The 23190-nt window shown below is 40.5% G+C and overlaps 1 protein-coding gene across 4 annotated transcripts in view; it reads right to left on the bottom strand.

The window, feature by feature from the left end:
* epha8 (eph receptor A8) overlaps positions 1 to 23190 on the bottom strand; it is a 159090-nt gene that overhangs the window by 57423 nt on the left and 78477 nt on the right. For all 4 annotated transcript variants that reach the window (XM_082533556.1, XM_082533557.1, XM_082533558.1 and 1 more), the window contains exon 6: positions 15414 to 15729. In XM_082533556.1, coding sequence (XP_082389682.1) covers positions 15414 to 15729 — 316 coding nt within the window. The remainder of the gene's footprint in view (positions 1 to 15413; positions 15730 to 23190) is intronic.

The following is a 23190-nucleotide window of genomic DNA, read 5'->3' as shown; positions in this document are numbered from 1 at the left end:
TGTGTCGGAAACGCAAGCGAGAGGGGAAAGGCGTGGGGAGATGCAGCGGAGGGAGGGAGGAGGGGCGGGGAGGCTAAACTTTCCTCTTTTTCCGACATTAGCGATCGCTGCGACGCATCAGAGGGGAAATTAATCAACTGTTTTTGATTATTTATATATTTGAAAAGGACAAAGCTTGCGGGAGGAGGAGAGCTGAGAGGAGGCAGGAGTCACACTGCGCTAATGTGGTCACAGCCGGTCTACCAGGCAGCTCCAGTCAAAACAAATCCGTCACAGAAGGGTGGAAAAAAAGAAGAAAGTTCACACACTTAACATTCAAAACAAGGTACGACCCCTCTGTGATTCATCAAGAATGTAACAAGACGAGAATCTGGATTTGGATTAGCAAGTATGTACTGAACAACTAACAAACTGCTGTTTCAGGATGAACGTGCGTGTGTTTGAACACAAGCATCGTAAAAATCCTCACGGGATAAACAGAATTCCTGTCAGGAATGAAGGATGCAGGTCACCAAGTGCTGAGCTCGTCAGAACCATTCAACATCACCGTCACCCTCTAATAAATGCAGTTGTTATAAGCATGTTTGCTAAATTAGAAGTTTTTCACAGCTCCAGGTGTTTCGCTCGTGGAGGTCAAAAGGACAAGTGAGTTTCATGTTCTTGCATCTGCAGAGGATTGCTCCATCATTAAAAGGCTCCCCGTGGGTATTATTCTTAAGCTTTTTGGATAAAACATTACCCTAGTATTAATAGCAGCATTATAGTTATTTTATTATATTAACAAGCGCAGTCAACGTCCTGGAAATATCCAGGCTGAGCTTGTTTCCGGACATCAATTAATGCCGTTTTGTCAAAGCCGCTGATGTGGCTCATTTAGGCACATGGTGGCCTTTGATGGTGGAACTTAACACACCAGGTTACAGCATTAAGGTGACAGGTCTGTCACTCCCAAGTCATCATCGTTCAGTGAACCGGGTTGTTGTTGTGAAGGAGCATATTTGAACACACATCACAATCTTTTCCTAAACTTCAGCAAGTGGAGTTTAGTATCTAAAACTAACCAGGGAGTGATTGCAGCACTGAAAAAGTTCAGTCTTCAGTGGGGTCTACCAGAGCAGTGTTGGTATACTGCAGTGTCAAACTGTCACTGCTTTTTCTCTATGGCTTCAGCATAGAATATGAAGGAAGCACAGCTCATTCTTAATCATTAAAGACTTAAAAATAGCATGAATAATCTTAATTACTACTGATGACAATTAGAATCTGAAAAAGCTTTTTCTGACACCGCACTGATTACCAGCTGTGCAAACTGGCCCCACAGTGGATTGTAGATATATCGCAATACATGCTTTAAAAAAACATTAGCGAGTTGCAGTGTTGCACATGCTGTGTAATTTATTTTAACTCAACTACATGTGCATTCACTAAAATGGATTTAAAATGTCATCCACTGCTCAACATAGGCTTAGACTTACTTTGTGTAGTTTTGTGCACTAAAAAATTAAAGTGATCAGCTCTCTGTTTATCATTTTTTTTAACAGCGCCCATATTTCTCACCTGCTTCCGAAGTTTCCCATTGCATTTCAAAATAATGTTTTAAGGAAAGGCCTAAAAAGAAACAATCATAAACTATATGACGTGATAATTTATGGCATATTATATTTGAGTTTTCAAAAAGAAAGTGAAAAATAGTTTATAAACTGATATAAGAGTGAGGATGACGATGATTGTTTTGGTTTTTTTAACGTGGCTATTTCTTTATTTCTCTTACTGTTGGCACTGAAATGCAGGCTTTTCTTTGAAAAATCATCGTCATTAAGAGAGAAAAAGCAGCTCATTAAAAAACAAAACAACAAAAAAAAAAAAAACAACAAAATCAAAGCTTCAGAAATTTTGTGGGGAAAGAAATGAAGAATATAAAAGGATGAAAACAAATAAAGCTCAGATTTTCACCTATTTATTGCACCAAAAGAAAGAAAGAAATCAAATAAAGCTTTGACCCAACTTCAATCTCCACACATTTGAGCAAAAGCAGACAAAAGGCGAAAAGTTTGGCTCGGCTCGGGAACGAGAGCCAATTATGTGGTGAAGCAACGGCATTAGAGCCTCTGTGACTTTGAATAAGAAACGACAGATTACACAACATAAACTTTCTGTATTTCTATAGTCTCACTTTTATTTATCCAAGCAATCAACTGACATTGATGGAGGAGTGAAATTATGTCGCAGCTGGTTCCTCTACTTGAAATGCCAACATCATTGCAATTCACGGCACACACACACACACACACACACACACACATACATTGGAGCACGCACATCCATACAAACTCTCATCCCTCCAGCGGAGGCCGTGAAAGAGCGAGAAGTAAATGACAGCGCCCCGTGTGCACATCAGTTTAACTCAACAAGAAGTCAGGGCAGAAAATCATTTGAAGAAGTCCCGCAGTCCCTTCAGATGGAGGCTGCCAGCTTCTCAGTGATCTGCTATCATGTTGCCTGTCTCTTTACTGTCAGCACTAATAGCTCTTAGACACTGGACCGGGACATGGGTGGCTACTGCAGGCCAAGGGTGGCACACACTCAATCAATAATGTAGCCAGCAGCTTCCCGGCCTTTTGTGTGCATATTTTCAGCCCTGAATTAAGCATTCATATGGGCTGCACATAAGAGGATTTGTTCGTGCCAGTGTGCGTCTTTGTGTTGCCGCTAACATGGGTATGCAAGTGTGTGTGTGTCTGCAAAGTTGCTTTGTGTGCTGACGTGCAGCCCTCTGCACCTGCTGTGGAGATAGGGCTTCGGCCAATCGCAACAAAGATTGGAGGGAAGTTTGAGTGACACAACTGTGCTGTGGCTGGCTGAGATAAGATTCATTCTGTTATCTCTCTCTCTCTCTCTCTCTCTCTCACGCACACACACAAAGAGTCATGATGGCTTAACAGAATTAGATGTTTAATAATGCCAGTTATTCTCTTCCACTGATTCTCCTCTTTCCCCTTCTTTCCTTCCTCTCATCTCACCCATCTTTTCAGTTCTTTCCTTCTTCAGATCTTCTTTTCTCATCTCTCCTCACTTCTTCTACTCCATCTCCTTCATTACCTCCTTTTCTTCCCTATATTTTTCTATACTTCTCTGCTCTTTTCACCTGTTCTCTCTTCCCTTCTTTCATTTTTCTTCGCCCCACTTTCCTTTCATTGCTTGCTCCTTCCGTCTCCCGCATTTCTTTCCTTCTCCCCATCTGCTCTCTTTCCTTCACGCCTGTCTTTTAAACTCTTGTGTCTTCCTTTCTTAAGTCCTCGATCCTCCGACTCAATTTTCCTCTATCTCATTTCCATCTGTTCATTACTCTTCTGTCTTTCCTCTGCTGTCCTCCTCCTCCTCTCCTTTTCCCCCTTTCAGTTGTTCCAGATCCTCTCCTTTTCTCTTCTCCTTTGTCTCTCCTTCTCTCACCCTTTCATCTACTTTCCCCCTCTTTGCACCTCTCCTTCCCCTCCTTCCTTACTTTGTTGGACATCCACGGGCGAGGACCAACCGGACCAACACAAAAACACTAATTAGTCTTGGCACGGCAACAGCAAATCCCTCTCCACTGACGCTCCCGCCCCTTAACAAACAGATGTAGGCTGCTCACACGTTTGGACTCACACATTTGGACACATTAATGAGACTCACACATTTGGACACACGCACACACATTTGTGCAATAACACACAGGGTCCCAGTGCCTGGTTTCCCAAAGCGCAGCATGCAGCCGCTGCAGCTGTGACGGCTGTTGTTCGGCGCTTTTGTGAAGGGGTTTTTGTTTGGCAACATCAGTGTGGCTGACGTGAATGTGATGAGTATTTAAATGTAGCAGCGTTATTATCAAGTTGAATATCCTAATTTGGCTGATTGAAATGTTTCAGTTTTGCCTCTTGCCATGCCCCACCAATCACAGCTCTGTGCTTGTCTGATTTACTCTGGAATATCAGCAAAACAATGGATACGACTATCATTCCCGAGACATCGTTGCAATGTTAGTCAAGATATTCCACTTTCTGGGCTCTGCTTTTCAAAAGGGACGCTGGTGACATCATCGCCAGGTGTTCCGGATTTCTTTCAGCTGAGAAAAGCCAGGAGGGATATTAGGTTTTCAAAAAACGTTTTTTTTTGTTTTTTTGTTTTTTTTTTGGATAAGTTTACAGAATATGGAATACAGTGATTTAAATATATGGTAAAAAACAACAACATGTCAATTAAGAAATACACAGATATTTTATTTACTTGAAATTAATCTTATTATTATGTAATACTGTTACATTGTCACTTTGTGGTTAGTTAAATCTTGTATGTATGAGGGGAGGTGCATATACGCTGTTGTTTGTTCGATTCCTAATTTTACTTGTTTATAATCAGACAGAAGTAAAATAAATGAAAATAAATGAAATGGCATTTCACAGGAAACAGGATTTCGTGGAGTTACAGCATGAAAAAATACTTCCATCAGGTAAAGGTTTGATTTTTTTGAGGGGTTTGAGATAACAGATATTAGTGTAAAACGTTAACATAAGAAGGTAACATCATCTAGCTCCTGAAAATTTGCCTCTTTAGCATGCGGCTGAAGTAAAAGTGACCTGGTGGATGTAAGGAGGTTAGAAAGGTGCACCACCCGGTGCCAGTGTAGCTCACAGGGTGAGCAGGTGACCATATGCCACAAGGCTGCAAAGGGCCAGCCCGGGCTCCAGTCTGACCTGAGGCCCTTTGCTGCATGTCTTCCCCTCCTCCATTTCCACCATCTAATAAAGACAAAAATAATACTAAAGAGGAAAGTAGTGCCATTAATTCAGCATGTGTTTAAGGTTGTTTTATTTCAGTTTGGCCATATTATTGATATATTAAAAAAAAAAAAAGAGTGGTTGAAAAGCTCATGCAGATGTTTTAGGGATTAAAAAAAATTCCATCCCAAATGAAAGACAGACAGCAGCATGGAAAGGCAGCAAGTTCAAGGTAATTCCAGAAAAAAGTGATGTGCTCCTAAAAGTTCTGTTTATTACTCTAAACCACCACAGACATTAAAACCAAACCAAAACGATGGTCATATTTTGTTTTTTTCCCCTTCCAAAACAAAGTGCAAAGTCCAAGTTTCATAGCCAGCTGATATCTCATCCTTTCAGCAGTTTGCCTTGTGTGTACAATCTTCCTGGAGATGAAAAAGAAATGTTTTTCAGCTGCACAGATACAGATCCCCGGTGGATCGGCTGTGTGTGCGTTAAAGCCATATTTGTGAGTGAGTGAGTGGATGTGCGCTCGCACCGGGCAGCTTTCCCACCCCCAGGCAGCGAGTGTGGGTGTTTTTCTGGAGCCTCTGTGTCATTTGCCTCCAAACAGTAACAATGTTGTTGATCAGCAGTTGTTTACAAACCGCCAGGAGGATGGAACTAATTTGTTCACTGTGTATTCCCCCGTCTCTCCCACTCTGGAGACCATTTCAATTTGAGCTCCTTATATGTTCTCGATAGCGGGCTGCCACAAGTTGATTCTGACAGCAATTATGAATATTGTGTTCCACTCAAGTGGTCGTGAGCGGGAGAGTAATGAAGTTCTCACCAAATCATCTGTTCCCCAAATCACTTAACTGCATCTTCATTAAGAACACTGCAGCGTAGAAGAAATCATCAGATCATCAGATTAACGACGTAGCAGCTCAACGTCACGCGGTACGAGCCAAAGAACTGTAGTGTTGCCTAGCTGTCTTTCCATCTTTCCGTACATACATACATAGATAGTCTCAGACTTTCAGCCTTTAAACTTGAATAGGGCTGTCAGCAAACACGTGAAACAAAATGAGACACATCGTTGTGAAATTTTATAATTGGTTGTCGGAGGGGGGGGCCATCCTAGCAGCAGCCTTTGGACTCCTGAGGGGCACAGAATGCAAAGCTGGCTTTTCACCAGAAAACTTGTTAGACGCTGCACTGCTGGGGTTTAACAAGGCACTATGCATACTGTGTGTGTCTGTCAAGGCTAGACTAGAGAGAGAGAGGGAGTTGCAGTATTAGTGAACCTAAGCAGACAGATATCGGTTTTGCTAAACAGTGTTAGGTTTTTTTTTATCTGTGTGATTTTTTTTCTTGTTTGTTTCATACGTGTGCACAGATGTAACGAGTCTGTGTGAAAACTTGCCTGAGGGAAGGTGGGAGTCATACCGTATTTGAAAGGTCGGATTCTGTGTGGGGCATTTTGGACAAATAATCAAACTTTATTATTTTCCTGTTTTTTGATTATCACGAAAAGAACAAGACAGCAACTGAAGATTCCCAACAACAACACACACATTAACAGAGGGATGCTCGGGATATAAGAATGAGTGGAGTGTGTATAATGTGAAGAGAACTGCTGTGTAAGTAGTTTTAACCACATTCCCTCAGTGATCGAATAAATAAATGCATCAAACTTGGTTTTGATGGTTTATCCATGTGTGAAAATTTAAAGTGGTACTTTGAGCTCCTTCACCTCAGCTGACACGTCGGGTCTTTTTCATATCAAAACTCAAATCAACACTTAACATAAATGTTAAGAGAACGTCAACAGCTGTGAGTGTTTCCACAGCACATCAGCACATCCTCCAAACACAAACACATTGTTTCAGGACACTGTGAGCCAATAATATGGAAGCACGCGAGCATTAGCAAAGTTACATGTAAGAAGTCTGACACTGCTTCAGTTTGTTGCATTTTTAAAAAATGATTTTTATTCTCTTTCCTTTTAATTCCAGCACTTTTTCTTGTAGCCACGTTTAATTTGCACTGCCTTTCATTTCACAAAAAAGCCGTCTGTTGTCCTTGTAAAGTGACTTTTGTGACTCCTGTGTGAAAAGCCCTTTTTAATTTTTTTTCTTTTTGCATTTTCCTGAAAAACAACCAAAAAAACTTTTGTAGTTTTCTGATTTGCTTTTAAATCAGTGAATTGACTTAATTGACAGACATTTTTTAAGATATTCACCAGAGACCAAGTGATTTGTGCAAATTCCTGCAAATTGCTTCTTTTGCTCAGTTTCCAATTATACCGTTCAAAATTCAAAGTAAAATTTTACTGTAAGTTGTGTGAACAATATATATATATATATATATATATATATATATATATATATATATATATATATATATATATTGATCTCGATGGAAAAAACATTTTTCACCAATAATTGCATGCTGAAATTATGCCGGCTTTTTATTTGATAGATAAAAATGGTTTGAATTATTATATAATATGATATTTGATATACACAATTATACAACAATTATTCACATGCTGAATGACAGGTAAAAAAACCTTTGGACCTGTGTGTGTGTGTGTGTGTGTGTGTGTATGAGCATCATGTTGTATTTCTGAGGTGGAAAATAAAAGCTGTGAGGAAGAATGACAGCAGAGAGGAAGGAGGTACTCACAGACAGAAGCAAGGACAAAGCTCCTCACCTGCTCTGCGTGTGTGTTTGATGAAATAATAAATATATAAAAGAAGAATATTAAATCCTCCTCGTCGCCCGCTGCTGTCATCCTCTGATATTTCTCTACGGTGCCACACTGACAGATAACGATCACATTACTTCTCCCATTCGACTTTGTTTCATAATCTCTGTGACTCAAACAAACTGTATGTTTGATTATTTTATTTCGCCCCCTTTTATTCTGCTTACCTTTCCCTTTATTCTTTTCTTTCTCTGGTCGAACCTCTGCTTAAGCCCTCACCAGCTAGCCCTCCACCCTCACAGGGAGAACAGTTTGCTGACACAAGAGTCAAAAAAGGCCCTGAACAATCCTACAATCCCTCAGCGAAAGGAGGAGCCAATAATTGTTGTCTGCTTAAGAGGGAGAGGTGAGGAATTTCAAGAGCTGCCAGGGTGGCACACTGTCAAACACACACACACACACACACACACACACACACACACACACAGTTTAATCACATACATCATTTGAAGGCTAAAGCGGGAGAACTGAGTCAGGACGTGCTTTTCTTTTTCAGATCAACACATTTTCCTGATCATCATCACTCACGACTAAGATGCGTCACATTACTAGAAATGTTGGTGGTTTTCAAACAATCTCAGTTTCAGCACGAATGCCTGCATGTTTTTGTGATTAATGTATTTACATAATTCTTTTGATAACATTTTTAATATCTCTTGATATTAATTAATCTCCAGCTCACCACGGAGGTAAAAAGCAGAGTAAGATAATCCTGTCAGATTTAAATGTTATCAGACACTAGAAATAACCCTTCTTTTGCTCTGCTGGCTCTGAGTGACATTGCAATTTCCTAAATCTGATTATTCTTCTGGTCATGATTTTATCTTTACAAAGAGATCAATTTAAGCCGAGTATGGGGGACAAAAAATCATTTAAAGGAACAGTTCACCACAAAAGTACAGTTTAGGTGATATCAGCTTTAGAGACTTTGTCTTCAACGTAATTAAACAAAATTTCCTTTGATTTTCACAAAAGATCATAAAGAAATTCGACACAGCAGTAATGTATTTTCTTACAAAAGAAAGAAAGAAACACAAAGCTTGCTGTGGTTAGACGTAAACAGGAGAGAGCTGTTTTCTCTCTCCTGTTTACGTCTGTCACCCATGCTGCTAGCTAACAGGCCGACTCGGCTGAGGAGAGCTCCACTAATGTTTGCATCCTGCTACTACTGTGACCTTGTTGTCATGAGGAGCTTCACGAGCTCCTCTGCAGAGTGATACAGCTGGCAGCTGTCGTTCAGTAAAAAAATAAAAAGTAGAAAAGACACTTCCACAGTGCAGATCAGCAAAAGTGTGCAACTGACAGCAAACACAATCTAAACAACATTTGATGTTGCTGTGAACGCTCCCTTTAAAATTATAGACATACATTACCGTGGCGAAAAATTTAATTAAATAAAATCCATCAATATTTAAATCTTTTTTTATGTTATTTCTTTATCTTTCATTTTTCTAATATTTCCTTTCATACGGTGTCTGTATGCTACCATAAATAACAGGTTGCAAATCCACATTTCTGGATTTTAAATAATAATCATTTAATAATGACACACAATGATGAAATAAATCCATGAAGGGATTTATAAAGTGTAAAACATTGAATTATTAATGTTGTTAAACTAAAGTGATCTACAGACAGACAGAAAGATCAATTGATGGATATTATAATTGCTTAGATTATCGAGTGTAATAAGTTGGACAAAGTTTACAAAGCAATATTTCAGGTGTGATTCTGTTTTTACTGTTTCCTCTCTGACAATGAAACTTTGTCTTTTTCACAAATGAAACTAACGTAGGTTATACACTGCTGAGTCTGTAAAGAAGAAAGTGTTTTATTTTTAGTGGCTTTAGCATTTTAAAAAAGAAAACAAATGTGGCTACAATTTGGAGGAAAATTCCGAAAATAATCTCTGTGCAGAGTTTGGTGGTATCGATGCTCCACTGGGGATTTGGAGGTGGGAAACGAAGGCTGGAGCAACATGAAAGATATTAGTTATAAAAACAGCAATTATTCAAATGTGTGTCAGTGAATTCTTAGAGAGCATGTCAGGAAGATCTTTAAAAACTTAATTTAATCTGGAATGACAAATAAAGAACATTATTGTTGTTGCACATTTTAATGATGTTTTGGGGATATGTGAGGAGGACAGATAAGGAAAAAGGCATCATCACAATATCACAAAAAAGTGTTAATGTATGGATATGCATCACATCAATGAAATGTAGAGTAAACCTGTCTTCTCTACACGTTTGACTTTACGTCGTTGCAGCTGGAACAATAAATCACCTGAAAGTATGAGAGGTACAGCGGAGTTCTCAGAGTAGGAGGACGCGTTGTGGTCCACTGACTGAGCAGAGCTAATACACATCTGTGAGTACGAACCCTCCCCTTTGCTCTATCTGTCTTGTTCTCCCACTTTCCCTTTGTGTGTGTGTGTGTGTGTGTGTGTCAGGGTTGGATGGCCCGACTGAGCTGAGTAAATGTGACCAGACTAAGTGTGTGTGTCTCATATCAGTGTGTCCTTGATCGCTCTCACTGTATGGGGCACTTTAGCCCATTCTTCACTGGCACCGGGAGGCATGCCTCTCCACACACACGCAGACACACACAGTATCCACCTGCACACATGCATGCATGTACAGCTACACCCACACACACTCAGTGTTTTGATGTAAACGCAAGTAGACGAGGGGTCCAGTCAACTGCTCCGCCTCCGTGTCTCTCCCCCTACCCTCCTCTCTTTTTCCCTTCGTCTTTCATTGCCTCCCTCCCTGTGACATTTTTAACGGCATGTCACGCAACCCTGTGCTCATGCACACGCACACACCATGTCGTGCTCTCTGCCAAAGCTCTGCATCTTTGTCTGGGGAGAGCCACTTAAGCACGCTCATATACGCACATATTCAAACCCAGTCATGTCTGATTTTTTTTCCCTTCTGCACACACACACACACACACACACACACACACACACACACACACACACAAGCAACTTAAGCCATCTTCCTTTCACCATCTCGTGCCCTCCCTCCTCTCTGGGTCTCGTCTGGTCTCGTGTGTGCGTGACTGTGGCTGGCTGTGGTGAGGGCAAATTAGCACAGCGACCCAGTTTGGTACCAGAAGAGTCAAGACATCAGCGGAAGATATACTGAAAACTCTCCCTTTCCACTGCAAAAACTCACTTTGTGCTCTGACACAAAAAAATACAGGGTATAAAGGAGCACCTCCAGCTGAGGATTATCACAAAGTAAAAGAATTCTATTTTCTCTTCCTTTTCATGTTATTTCCTCCCTTTAAAAGATCCTATCTCCACAACCTCAGAAAAAGTACAGCAGTGTGTTACATTAAAAATGTGGATAAAATCTGTTCCATAAACAAAACATGAACTCACCGTGGGTTTTCCCTCCACCCCTTTCCTCTGCTTTCTTTACTGGGCTCTGTTTTGCATTTCTCTGCTGCTGCTAATTGCCTGCAACTAATTATAGAAGGTCTGTATGTGGCCCTCTGAACCGGACACACACTCACTCACACACACGTGCACACACACACACCGTTTCCTATGCTTTTAAACACATTTTGACAAGTAGCTCTCACTGTGTCGAAGTGAGAGGGGGTTTGCTGCTGGCCTCAGACACAACATAGATTTGTGGGTGTGTGGATGAGTGCGCGTAGATGATGGGAGGAGGAAGGCTAAAAGGAGGGGGATGCTAGCAAACCGGTGTTGCGTGTCTCGTTCGGCTCGTTTAGCTGACAAACTGCTTTTAGCGTTTAATTATCCAGCGCTGTATGATTAATAGATTTTAATTACTGTAACCCAATTGCCACCTGAAATATGTACAGGTCTCTGAATGAGGTCAGCCTATCAAATCCCTGGCAAGGGAAAATCAAAAAGGACAAAACAAACTGAGTGTGAGGGCAAACAATAGCAGATCAAAAATCTTTCCATCTTAAACCTCTCACTTGTTTTTTTTCATCAGTGAATGAAAGAAGAAAAGCGAGCTCGGGCAGACAGGCGGCTGTTTTCATCAGTATTTACCTCCTTGAGGAAAATGTTAGACCTCTGAAAGGCTTTTGACCAGACCTTGAACTTTTTCGTTTCATTTAAAATTTTCTTTACATGATCTGCAGCCGGAGCTTCAAAGAGACTTTTTGATTCGTTAGAAAGGTTAGAACCTTTCCACATTCGTGCGTTGCTTCTAAGGCTCTTTGCATTCTGCACACACGCTGCTGCTGATGCTCCGAGGAAATGTTCATATAGCTAATTTACTGTGGAACTGCAATGCGCACAATCATTTTCCTAATCAGAAGACTGAATAGCACTGATAATTTAAAAAGCGATCTGAAATCTATTAGTAGTTACTTTGTAACTGAAGCTGCCTTTTACACAATTACTTTGTCTCCATTGCCAACGTTGAGCCCAAACAGCACTTATGGAGTTTAGTGTTGACGACCTTGAAGTAGGGTTTGTCCCAGCTGACGGGAAACTAGTGACAATTCCAGTTAAATGAGGCAGTGCACGATGAGTTGTTGGTTTATCAGACATGGTGCTGTGAAAAGAACCAAGTGCCAGCTCCAGGTCTGACAAATGAACCTAAAAACTGCAGTGCTTCTGATGACTCCAAAAGAAAGTCCGTTCCCATAGATTCCCAAGTTACTTTTGATCATTACAAGCATATTTACACCCTATAGTTTCCACATTCATACAAACTGTAGATTAAAGTTTTCTAACAGCTCATCCATAAGGATTAAAGTTTTGAAATGAGCTCAGCATAAAAGGTGTCAGACTACCGTGAACATGCAATCAGAGCATGAAAGAAAGTAACAGTAGCGAGTAGAGTGAGATTTTACTCAATTCTTCATTGGCTCATGTATAGTAGATATATTGGATAATAGTTACATTGTATAGTTCTAAAGTTCATATCCCATAGTAACAATGGTTAATATGTAATAAACTGGCAGGTTACTACATTTCAGTTAACTATCATTTACTGTACACAATCACTAGAAAAATTCTTAATGGTAACCATTAACATTTGTGCTTGCTCTAGTGTTTATGAAACATGTAAATAGTTAATAAACTGGAATGAATTTGATAAAATTGTAAAGGATACATATAATACCTTTAATATATGTACAACAATTAAAGAGCACATTCTAAGTAGGCAGGTAGGGTGGAGTGTAGTCGTGGTGGTCTGGGTAGCTCACTGGCATTTTTCTTTCACTTCAACTTTAAGCTGATGAAGTTTAGTTCAAATTACATTCTTTGATAATGAAACCTTGAATAGAAATTGAATAAAAAGTAATGCACTCATGTCCTGTATGCTAATTAATCTTTAGTTTAACAACAAAACTTGAAGCAAAGTCGTTTTCCATTAAAATCACATACCACAAATTCAGACATACAGATTAAATTGGTCAGTTGTGACACCGTGCAATAGGGTGTAACATTTAAGATAACTTTAAAGAAAAAATGTGATGCGTGTTCATAACATGCAATGTGTTTGCCTTTGCACTATCAGAGCATCGATTATTACTCAAGACCAGTGTTGGTCAAGTTACTTGAATAAAGTAATCAGTAACTAATTACTGATTACTTCCCCAAACAAGTAATCCCATTACTTTACCGATTACTCATTTTCAAAAGTAATTAATTACTTAGTTAATTAGTTACTTTTTAAAAACACGATTTACAACCTGAAGAGGTGATAAAGCGATAGATCTTTCAGCCCAATTCTACCTTTTCTGCATAATCCATCATACAAAATGTAATCAAATGGAAAATTGTCTTTTTTTTTTAACTTGTTTTATCAGTTTTAATCTTTTAACTTTATGCATCAAGCAAAAATTTAATTATATGCAACATTCTCTGACTTGAATAAATGAGTTTAACATTTAAACCTATTTTCTGCACATTCCAGCACATAAAATAAAATATTTTTTGTGTTTACACTCAGTCTTTCAAATAGATGCAAGTAAAACACAGCAGGAAATAAATAAAGTCAAAGACTCAGCGATCTTGTTGCTCTATTTTCACCTGTACAGCAGGACTGGGGGTAGGCGGAGGTTTACCCTGGTGCAGGTGTGCCGCGGTCAGTTGAAGAATCCGTGAGTTTCTCTGTGAATTTCCCATCACGTCGTTGCGCACTCGGTGCTTGTTTAGAGGTTTTGTTCGCTGTAAAAAGAAGTTTTCTTCCCACGCACAACGGACGCTAATGTTTTTGTCACTTTTTATGGAATCAAACTCAAAGTAAGGTCAGTACATCCACGCTTTAAACGCTGCACGCTCATACTCTCTCCCGCACTCGATATATGATGCACTGTTGATCTGCACACAGCTGTTGTCACTAACGGTGCACTCGCTTACGTCACTGTCGTGAGACATTCTCGCAAAAAAATCACGGTTTTAGTAACGCAGTAACGCAGCGTTCCTACGGGAAAGTAACGGTAATCTAATTACCGTTTTTGCAATAGTAATCCCTTACTTTACTCGTTACTTGAAAAAAGTAATCAGATTACAGTAACGCGTTACAAGTAATGCGTTACTGCCCATCTCTGCTCAAGACACCCAAACAGTAGATGTGAACCTGTTCTTCGCCTGTTGACATCACATGTGCAAGCACGAGAAATAAAAGTCGAATAAAAAGCAAAACACCTGGAAACCAGCAGCAAAGTAAAAACCACGAGCTAATGGCAAACTGCCATGTTTTATAACCCACTTCATCAGGTTTAAGTGCACAGCCCCTGCTGAGCAACAGTTCACCTCTCTCTGATTAACTTTGTTCACCTCCAGCTCTCTCTGGAGAGTTAACAGTGTGGGTCACCCTCATCTCGCCGTCCACCATCTCATCCTAACGCAACAATTCCCCTCGAATACTCTCTGTTTTTGCAGCATTTGAGCATTCTGTGGTCTGTTAAATGGATTTCCAGTTTTTGTTCAGGAACAATAGCAAAGGTTTTAAGTTGACAGTTTTTATATGGAAGTACAAAAAATATACTTCTTACCATGGATACTATGACTGCACAGTTAAATAGATCTCTTTGTAAAGTAATTCCTTAATGGTTCCCACAGTTGGCACATGTCATGAAGGCTGACCTATAACTGAAACCTTGAATGCATGTTAACCTTTCCTAGGTCGCTGTTTAAGATTAGGGTTAGGTTCAAATCTCTCCCTTTATACCCAGAGAGAAACTGTGCAGCCAAAATTCATGTCAGAAATCATATTTCAACTCTAACATCTTCCAGGTTTGAAAACTTGCCGTTTATCACGAGGTTAAATGCAGCATAACAGAACCTTCCAGGTACAGTTATCGGTGTCTCATGAGGCAGGCTGTCTACTAATTGGAAAGTTGGTGGTTTGATCCCTGGGTTCCACATGTTGAAGTATCCTCAGGCCAAATACTGAACCCTAAGTTACCCCGGAGTGGGTTTACTGGAGTTCACTGGAGTGTGAGTCTGTGTGTACATGTATGAATGTGTGTGTGAATGGTTGAATGAGACTTGTGACTTGTGAAAGTGCTTTGAGTCCTCAGATAGAGTAAAGCAGTTCTACATAAGCAGCAATCCATTAACCATTTATCTAAGGTTAGGGTTGAGTTTTTAGCTTTTGCTAAATTGGCTAAGAGTTGGAAACTATCAGATCAATTTGGTGAATAGGCTTTTTTTTATTAAAGAAAATATAAACAGTGTCTGATGCCCTTCACTTAGAATGGTCATTTTCTTTGTTCCCTGATTTTCAAAACATGAAATAAGGAATAAAATATTTAAAAAATGACACACTATGATTGCTCAGAGCAGCAGCTTTGCCTCCACTGCAAAGCTCCAAATATAAATACTACCAAACCAAAAGTGCAAACACACCATGCACCGTAAAGACCTATCGTCAGTGGACTCATTGTAGACTTACCTATGCAGGAGTCCCTGTGCTCCTCAAATCCAGCCGAGCACACGCACCTCCCGATGGGCACCAGCCATTCCCCCTCTGCACTGCAGTACATTTTGGGTGTGTCCCTCTCCTCAGCGTGATCCACACACTGACCTCTGACCTCTACCAGAGATGATGAGTCAGCCCCCGTGACCACGTCAGTGAACACAGCCAGGTTACGGTTCACGCCCACACAGCGTTTGTAGTACACCCTCACCGAGGTGAGGGCAATGCAGGCGCCGATGTCCTGGAAGGCCAGGTAAAAGCCCCGCCTATTGAGAGGGCCCACACCGCGCACCTGTAAGAAGACAGGACAAGCAATTTTTCTTAAAAGGCAGGATGCTCTTAATTTTGCAGGAACTTTCCTGTGCACAATTTAAAGCCCAAAGTGTACATGAGCATGCATGTAGTAACTTTCTAGAGTTTAGAAAGTTGTTTTATTTATTTATTTATTTTTCATAAAACATAAACAGTGGTTGATACAGAGGTTTCTTAACAAAACAGGTGGACCAGTATGAATGCAGCTGTAATTTAATCTCTGGACCCGTGTTTGGTGTTTTGCTTTGGCAGCAGTCATTAATCAACTGCTGTGCTTCCGACCACAATGAGCAAACAGATGATTTTACATTTTTATATGCTTGTTTTTCATAAGATATCACATCACAGTTGACTATTGTTAACACCAAGGAGCTAATTTACAACATTATTTTAAAAGTTTGCAGCAAAAGCATCTAAAAATAGGCAAAAACCTTGTTCTTAATAGTAGACAGATAGAAGACTGGCCACCCCCTCAGTTTGTATACTCTGAAACAAGCTGGGGTGGCACCTTTCCCTTCAAAGCCACTTACACTTTTTTTTTTTTAGATTGGTTGCTTCTCACAAACATAAGGTTTGTACAACATGTGGCTCGTTAACAGTTTGCTCGTTAACGTGTTTGGCTGTCTAGCTCCACGCACGGGGCAATCCGTGGTAGCTCGTTAACGGAGATTTGCCGTGTTGTGGCGTTAACATCATTTCAACGAGATTTACGCTGACGCTGAGTGATTTCTCGATCAGAGAGATTTTTTATTACTTTGTTGTTTCAGCAACATTAAATTTAAAAACTGTACTTTTGAGTTAAAATATATATTTATAATTTTAATAAATGACAAATTAAAAAAGCATGAACATTTTTTTCATCGAAAAGATATCGAACCGAATATATATATATATATATATATATATATATATATATATATATATATATATATATATATATATATATATATATATATATATATATAAAAACACCCAGCACGCCCCTGCGGGCGGTTTATCCTTCAAGCTCGGGTCCTCTACCAGAGGCCTGGGAGCTTGAGGGTCCTGCGCAGTATCTTAGTTGTTCCCAGGACTGCGCTCTTCTGGACAGAGATCTCCGATGTTGTTCCCGGGATCTGCTGGAGCCACTCGCCTAGCTTGGGAGTCACCGCACCTAGTGCTCCGATTACCACGGGGACCACCGTTACCTTCACCCTCCACATCCTCTCGAGCTCTTCTCTGAGCCCTTGGTATTTCTCCAGCTTCTCGTGTTCCTTCTTCCTGATATTGCTGTCATTGGGAACCGCTACATCGATCACTACGGCCGTCTTCTTCTGTTTGTCTACCACCACTATGTCCGGTTGGTTACCCACCACCATTTTGTCCGTCTGTATCTGGAAGTCCCACAGGATCTTAGCTCGGTCATTCTCCACCACCCTTGGGGGCATCTCCCATTTTGACCTCGGGACTTCTAGGTTATACTCGGCACAGATGTTCCCGTACACTATGCCGGCCACTTGGTTATGGCGTTCCATGTATGCCTTGCCTGCTAGCATCTTGCACCCTGCTGTTATGTGCTGGATAGTCTCTGGGGCATCTTTACACAGCCTGCACCTGGGGTCTTGCCTGGTGTGATAGACCCCAGCCTCTATGGATCTTGTACTCAGAGCTTGTTCTTGTGCTGCCATGATTAGTGCCTCTGTGCTGTCTTTCAGTCCAGCTTTGTCCAGCCACTGGTAGGATTTCTGGATATCAGCCACCTCCTCTATCTGCCGGTGGTACATACCGTGCAGGGGCCTGTCCTTCCATGATGGTTCCTCGTCTCCCTCCTCATTCTTGGGTTTCTGCTGCCTGAGGTATTCACTGAGCACTCGGTCAGTTGGGGCCATCTTCCCAATGTATTCTTGGATGTTCCTTGTCTCATCCTGGACTGTGGTGCTGACACTCACCAGTCCCCGGCCCCCTTCCTTCCGCTTAGCGTACAGCCTCAGGGTGCTGGACTTGGGGTGAAACCCTCCATGCATGGTCAGGAGCTTTCTTGTCTTTATGTCAGTGGCTTCTATCTCCTCCTTTGGCCAGCTTATTACCCCAGCAGGGTACCTGATCACGGGCAGGGCGTATGTGTTGATGGCCCGGATCTTGTTCTTACCATTCAGCTGACTCCTCAGGACTTGCCTGACCCTCTGCAGGTACTTGGTGGTTGCAGCCTTTCTAGCGGCCTCTTCATGGTTCCCATTTGCCTGCGGGATCCCCAGGTACTTGTAACTGTCCTCTATGTCTGCAATGTTGCCTTCTGGTAGTTCAATCCCCTCAGTTCTGACTACCTTCCCTCTCTTTGTTACCATCCGACTACACTTCTCCAGTCCGAACGACATTCCAATGTCATTGCTGTATAGCCTGGTAGTGTGGATCAGTGAATCGATGTCTCGTTCACTCTTGGCATACAGCTTGATGTCATCCATGTACAGGAGGTGGCTGACAACTGCTCCGTTCCGTAGTCGGTATCCGTAGCCAGTCTTGTTAATGATCTCACTGAGGGGGTTCAGGCCTATGCAGAACAGTAGTGGGGACAGAGCATCTCCTTGGTAGATCCCGCACTTGATGGTAACTTGTGCTATGGGCTTGGAGTTGGCCTCTAGTGTTGTACGCCACATCCCCATTGAGTTCCTGATGAAGGCTCTTAGGGTCCCATTGATCTTGTACAATTCTAGGCATTCCAGTATCCAGCTGTGGGGCATTGAGTCATAGGCCTTCTTGTAATCAATCCAGGCAGTGCACAGGTTGGTCAGTCTGGTCTTGCAGTCTCGGTTACCGACACTAACAAGCTGATCTACAATATATATATATATATATATATATATATATATATATATATTAGGGGTGCAACGATATTCGTATCAATATTGAACCGTTCGATACAGTGCTTTCGGTTCGGTACGCATATGTATCGAACAATACAAAATTTGAAATTTATTTTATCAACTTTCCTTCTGACGATGCTGTCTGTGTTGAGCGCTCAGTGAATCTGCGTTCGACTACTCCGCCTAGGGTCGACAGTGCAGCCTAGGCGGAGTAGTCGAACGCAGATTCACTGAGCGCTCAACACAGACAGCATCGTCAGAAGGAAGAGCGCAGGGCAAGCTAGCGAGACAGAAGTTAAGCTCTCCTTACAACATGGACCTCCCCCACTCTCATTCAGATCTGGTGTTTGGAATTATTTTGGTTTTCATGTGACGTATGACCCTGAAGGTAAGCGAGTCATGGACTAAAGTAAAACAGTATGTTGGATGTGCCACGCAATGCTCAATTACATGGGTGGGAGCTAGTGTGTTAGCGCAGTTAGCTCGTTAACGTGTTGGCCGTCTAGCCCCATGCACGGGGCGATCGGCGGTAGCTCGTTAACGGAGATTTGCCGTGTTGTGGCGTTAAGGTCATTTCAACGAGATTAACCTGAAAGCACTAGTGGGAACACAACGAATATGACTGCACATTTACGCCGACATCATCCTAGTGCAAAGACAAGTGGAAGCAGAAAAAAAACAAGCAAGCATGCTACTAACTTTAGCCGAGTCATTTAGACAGCTGTTTAATATGCTGCTGAGAATATAGCCCAGAAGAAGCGGATAGTATAGCTTTTATTTTGGAAAGAGACATTTCTCTGTAATAAACTCTCTTTTCCAAAGATGAGTGATTCCTCAATCAGATACAGGGCTTGCAATATCGCTAGCCCAACGTCCCGGGGCTAGCGATTTTTTCAGTCGGGGTACCAAAATCTATCTCTGCCCTGCCCGTCGGGCTATTGTACGAAAAATATATGTCAATGCTTTTGCATTCTTTCGGAAATGTAGCTGGGTTATTATGTCATTGGCATCGGTGAGCCACTGTCAATATGTGACATATTGAAATCGCGTTTGAATTTGCGCTTGTTTTCTTGCTTTCACTTTGCAATCGAGCGAACTGTGTATAGAGAGCGACAGCACTGATCTGTGAGTGATGATAATTTGCGCACCAATTCCTCTGACATCGTCTTATTAATCGTTAGCTTACTATGCAAACATGACAAGTGAAATCTCCCGCAGCTTAAACATGTGAGAGGTTGATCGCGCAGAGAATCGCTGAGCTTATGTGAGTGCGTGTGTAAAAGCAGCAGGATATATATTTCAGTTCTGCTGAGCCAAATAAGACAGGTCAGGGTGAAGAAGTGACAGCCAAAGAAAAGCTTACCACAAAACGGAAAAGTTATGACAAATCAGATTATAAGGCAAAAAGAAAGTGCAGCTTTATGGTTTCATGGACAAAAGAATTTCTGTGGCTGCAATATGACGAGCTAAATAACCAGGGCTGCACATAAGTGGTCCGCAGGTGTGCATTCGCTGTCAAAATAAAACACACGCACAAGGGTTAGGGTTAAATTTAAAAACTGTACTTTTGAGTTAAAATATATATTTATAAGTTTAATAAATGACAAATTAAAAAGGCATGAACATTTTTTTGTATCGAAAAAATATTGAACCGTGACACCAAAGTATCGAACCGAACCGAACCGTGAATTTTGTGTATCGTTGCACCCCTAATAAATATATATATATATATATATATATATATATATATATATATATATATATATATATATATATGTATATATATCTTAATTAATGTTAATGTTGGTGGCATCAGTTAAACAATGGACCTTGAGCCAGCACAACCGAGCCAGCAGTGCACGGACAGGAATGCATTTCTTACTTGAAAATTCTGACACCACTTCATATTTCACTAGCTGGGCCCACGTCCTCATTTTAGGTTTAACAGCGTTTTAGTAGGTAAAAGTGAACGCTTTGACATGAATTGAGCTACGGTTTGGGGAAGGCCTCGAAGGGGACTGCCGATGGCTCCCGGGCCTGGCAGAGCCCCATGCATGAAATAGAAATGAAGAAGTTAAAGAATTGAGAACAAGGACGGAGGGAAGGTGGGGCATGTAAACGAGAATGAACAGCTTTCAGAACTGGGGGAACCTACATAGATGACAACTGGAAGGTGAGTATTTGGAGGCGTGGTCCTGCTCCTGGTCCTGCTCCTGAAATTCCGATAGATAATCTCCAATTAAAGAAGAAAGGGACGGGCGAAATCTGATTGTACAACCAAGCTGCTCTCAGAGTCAAAAGACTCCACCTCAAACCTAAAGAAACATCTGGAAGTAAGTTCTTGTTTAAAAAGTAACATTAGCCTACTGCAAGTACCTTGTTTTAGTTGTGGTAGCTATCTGGGTTATGTGCCACTTCAGTATCTCCGATGTATTATTGCTGTGTGATTTATTACTATTACTGAAGGGTACTCACCACCGAGCTAACACTGTTAGCTGACGTTAGCTGAGGTTAGTTTTGTAGTGGAATACTGCTGGAAATGGATAGAACATTGGTGTACTCGGACACTTATTCAAATTCTTATACTAATGCAAGAATGTAATCACATTGTTTATCATAGAGAAAGTGAGATTTTTTTATGTCCCAGCTATGCCACCTAATTGGCTGGCATGGTGTTAGCTTATAACCAGCTGTTGTTGTTTAGCTGGCTCACTGTCAGGTGTCCAGAGACAGGAGGTTTGCATGTCTAATAAACTGAAAGAGCTATTGATTATAAGCTATACTACATATGTGGCTGGTCTCTAGCTACAGACATAAAACACGGTGGATGGCGCCATGTTTGGCGATGGCGATGTCCATCTCAGCCACTGTATTCAATATGACGGGGAAACATGGCAGCCTCCACAAACCTGCACTCGCTCTTGATTATTTTTAATGGATTAATTCTACATTCATGAGAACGCATTAGCTCAATTTTCATTTTTTCTATTAAGCAACCTCAAAACTGACTTATTGTGCCTTTAAAAGGGACATGTCTAAATGCTGAAAAACCATCACTGCTGCACAACCAGTAGCTTTGTTTGCACACCTAATTGATGAATTAAATATGCATTTCACCATCAAACAAACTCATCAAGCTTATGATGCATCAACACTGTTTGCTAATTAGTCAGCTAATTATGAGTTTTGCTGCTCTTTCCAGGTTATCTTTCCAGGGCTGCTTCTGTAGCTTTCTTGTAAGAATTAAACATGTGCTGTGCAATCATGGATCAGCATTTGTCATGAGGCAAAAATTATAATTTTCCTGTGTGCTAATCCTCCCCACTTAAACATAGATGCACATTAAGTGATCAAGTGATCGTTTACTCCTCACCTTACACAAGTCTAGGATGGTTCATAGAGGGGATCGGGCGTTTGCGGTTGTGGCGCCGAAAATGTGGAATGATCTACCTCTCCACATTAGAAAGGTCCCAACTGTCACTCTTTTTAAATCCCATCTTAAAACATATTTTTTCACTTTGGCTTTAGATACTGCATGAGAGTTACTAATTATTTTTATCCTAATTTTCTTTGAATTTTCTTACCTGTTGTTGATGTTAATGTTATTATTTAATTATTACTTTGTACAGCACTTTGGTCAACTCTCTGTTGTTATTAAATGTGCTGTATAAATAAAAAAAAAATATATATATATAAAATTACTTCTTTGGATTCATTTGTGAAAGTCACAGATTCTCTACAATATATATCATTAAGTATAATTATTATAATGTAATTCATTTATTTTTAATGATCTAGTAACAATATTATTGGCCACAATAATATTTGTAAAAATAAAAATTAATATCTACATGAAAAAAGAAACTGAATTTAAATACTCTAATTAAATATTTCTTTTAATCTTTTTCCTGCTGCAAGGTGATATGGTGAGATGACCTGAAACAAGGCAAAAATTCAGCTTTAAATTTCTAAATCTAAGATATAAAAAGACTACAGTTCCTGTTGTGGAACTTCATACACACTCCACTGTTCTGAATCCTAACCTCAGTCATGAAAATGACATGTTTACACCCAGATAGAAAAAAACATTTGGGCCTGTTATAAGCTTCATATAAAAATTATAGCTAAAGCTCTTTCTGATAGCTAATTTTGAGGCTAAGTCACACCACACTACTGGCTCTCTCAGCTGTGTTAATGTGGTTGTTATATGGCCTTCTAAGATAAGATAAGATAAGATAAGATAAGATAAGATAAGATAGGACTTTATTAATCCCTCGGGTGGGTTCCTCTGGGAAATTCGACTTCCAAAAAAAGCACAGCAACAACCGAAGTTACAGTTACAGAATTGTTATATATATATATATATATATATATACACACACACACACACACACACACACACACACACACACACACACACACACACACACACACACACACACATATATAAATACAGAGACAAATATAAATAAAATATACAAAGGGGATAAATAGAATAAATAGGAATAAAAAATAAAAATACAAGTGAATTGCACATTTCAAGTATTGAATCTATTGCACTGTTGACTATTTACAAAAAGTATTGCACAAGGTATTGTACA

Source organism: Aulonocara stuartgranti (assembly GCF_965226115.1).
Source record: "Aulonocara stuartgranti genome assembly, chromosome: 5".
Lineage (NCBI taxonomy): Eukaryota > Metazoa > Chordata > Actinopteri > Cichliformes > Cichlidae > Aulonocara > Aulonocara stuartgranti.
This window is presented reverse-complemented; position numbering and strand designations above follow the sequence as displayed.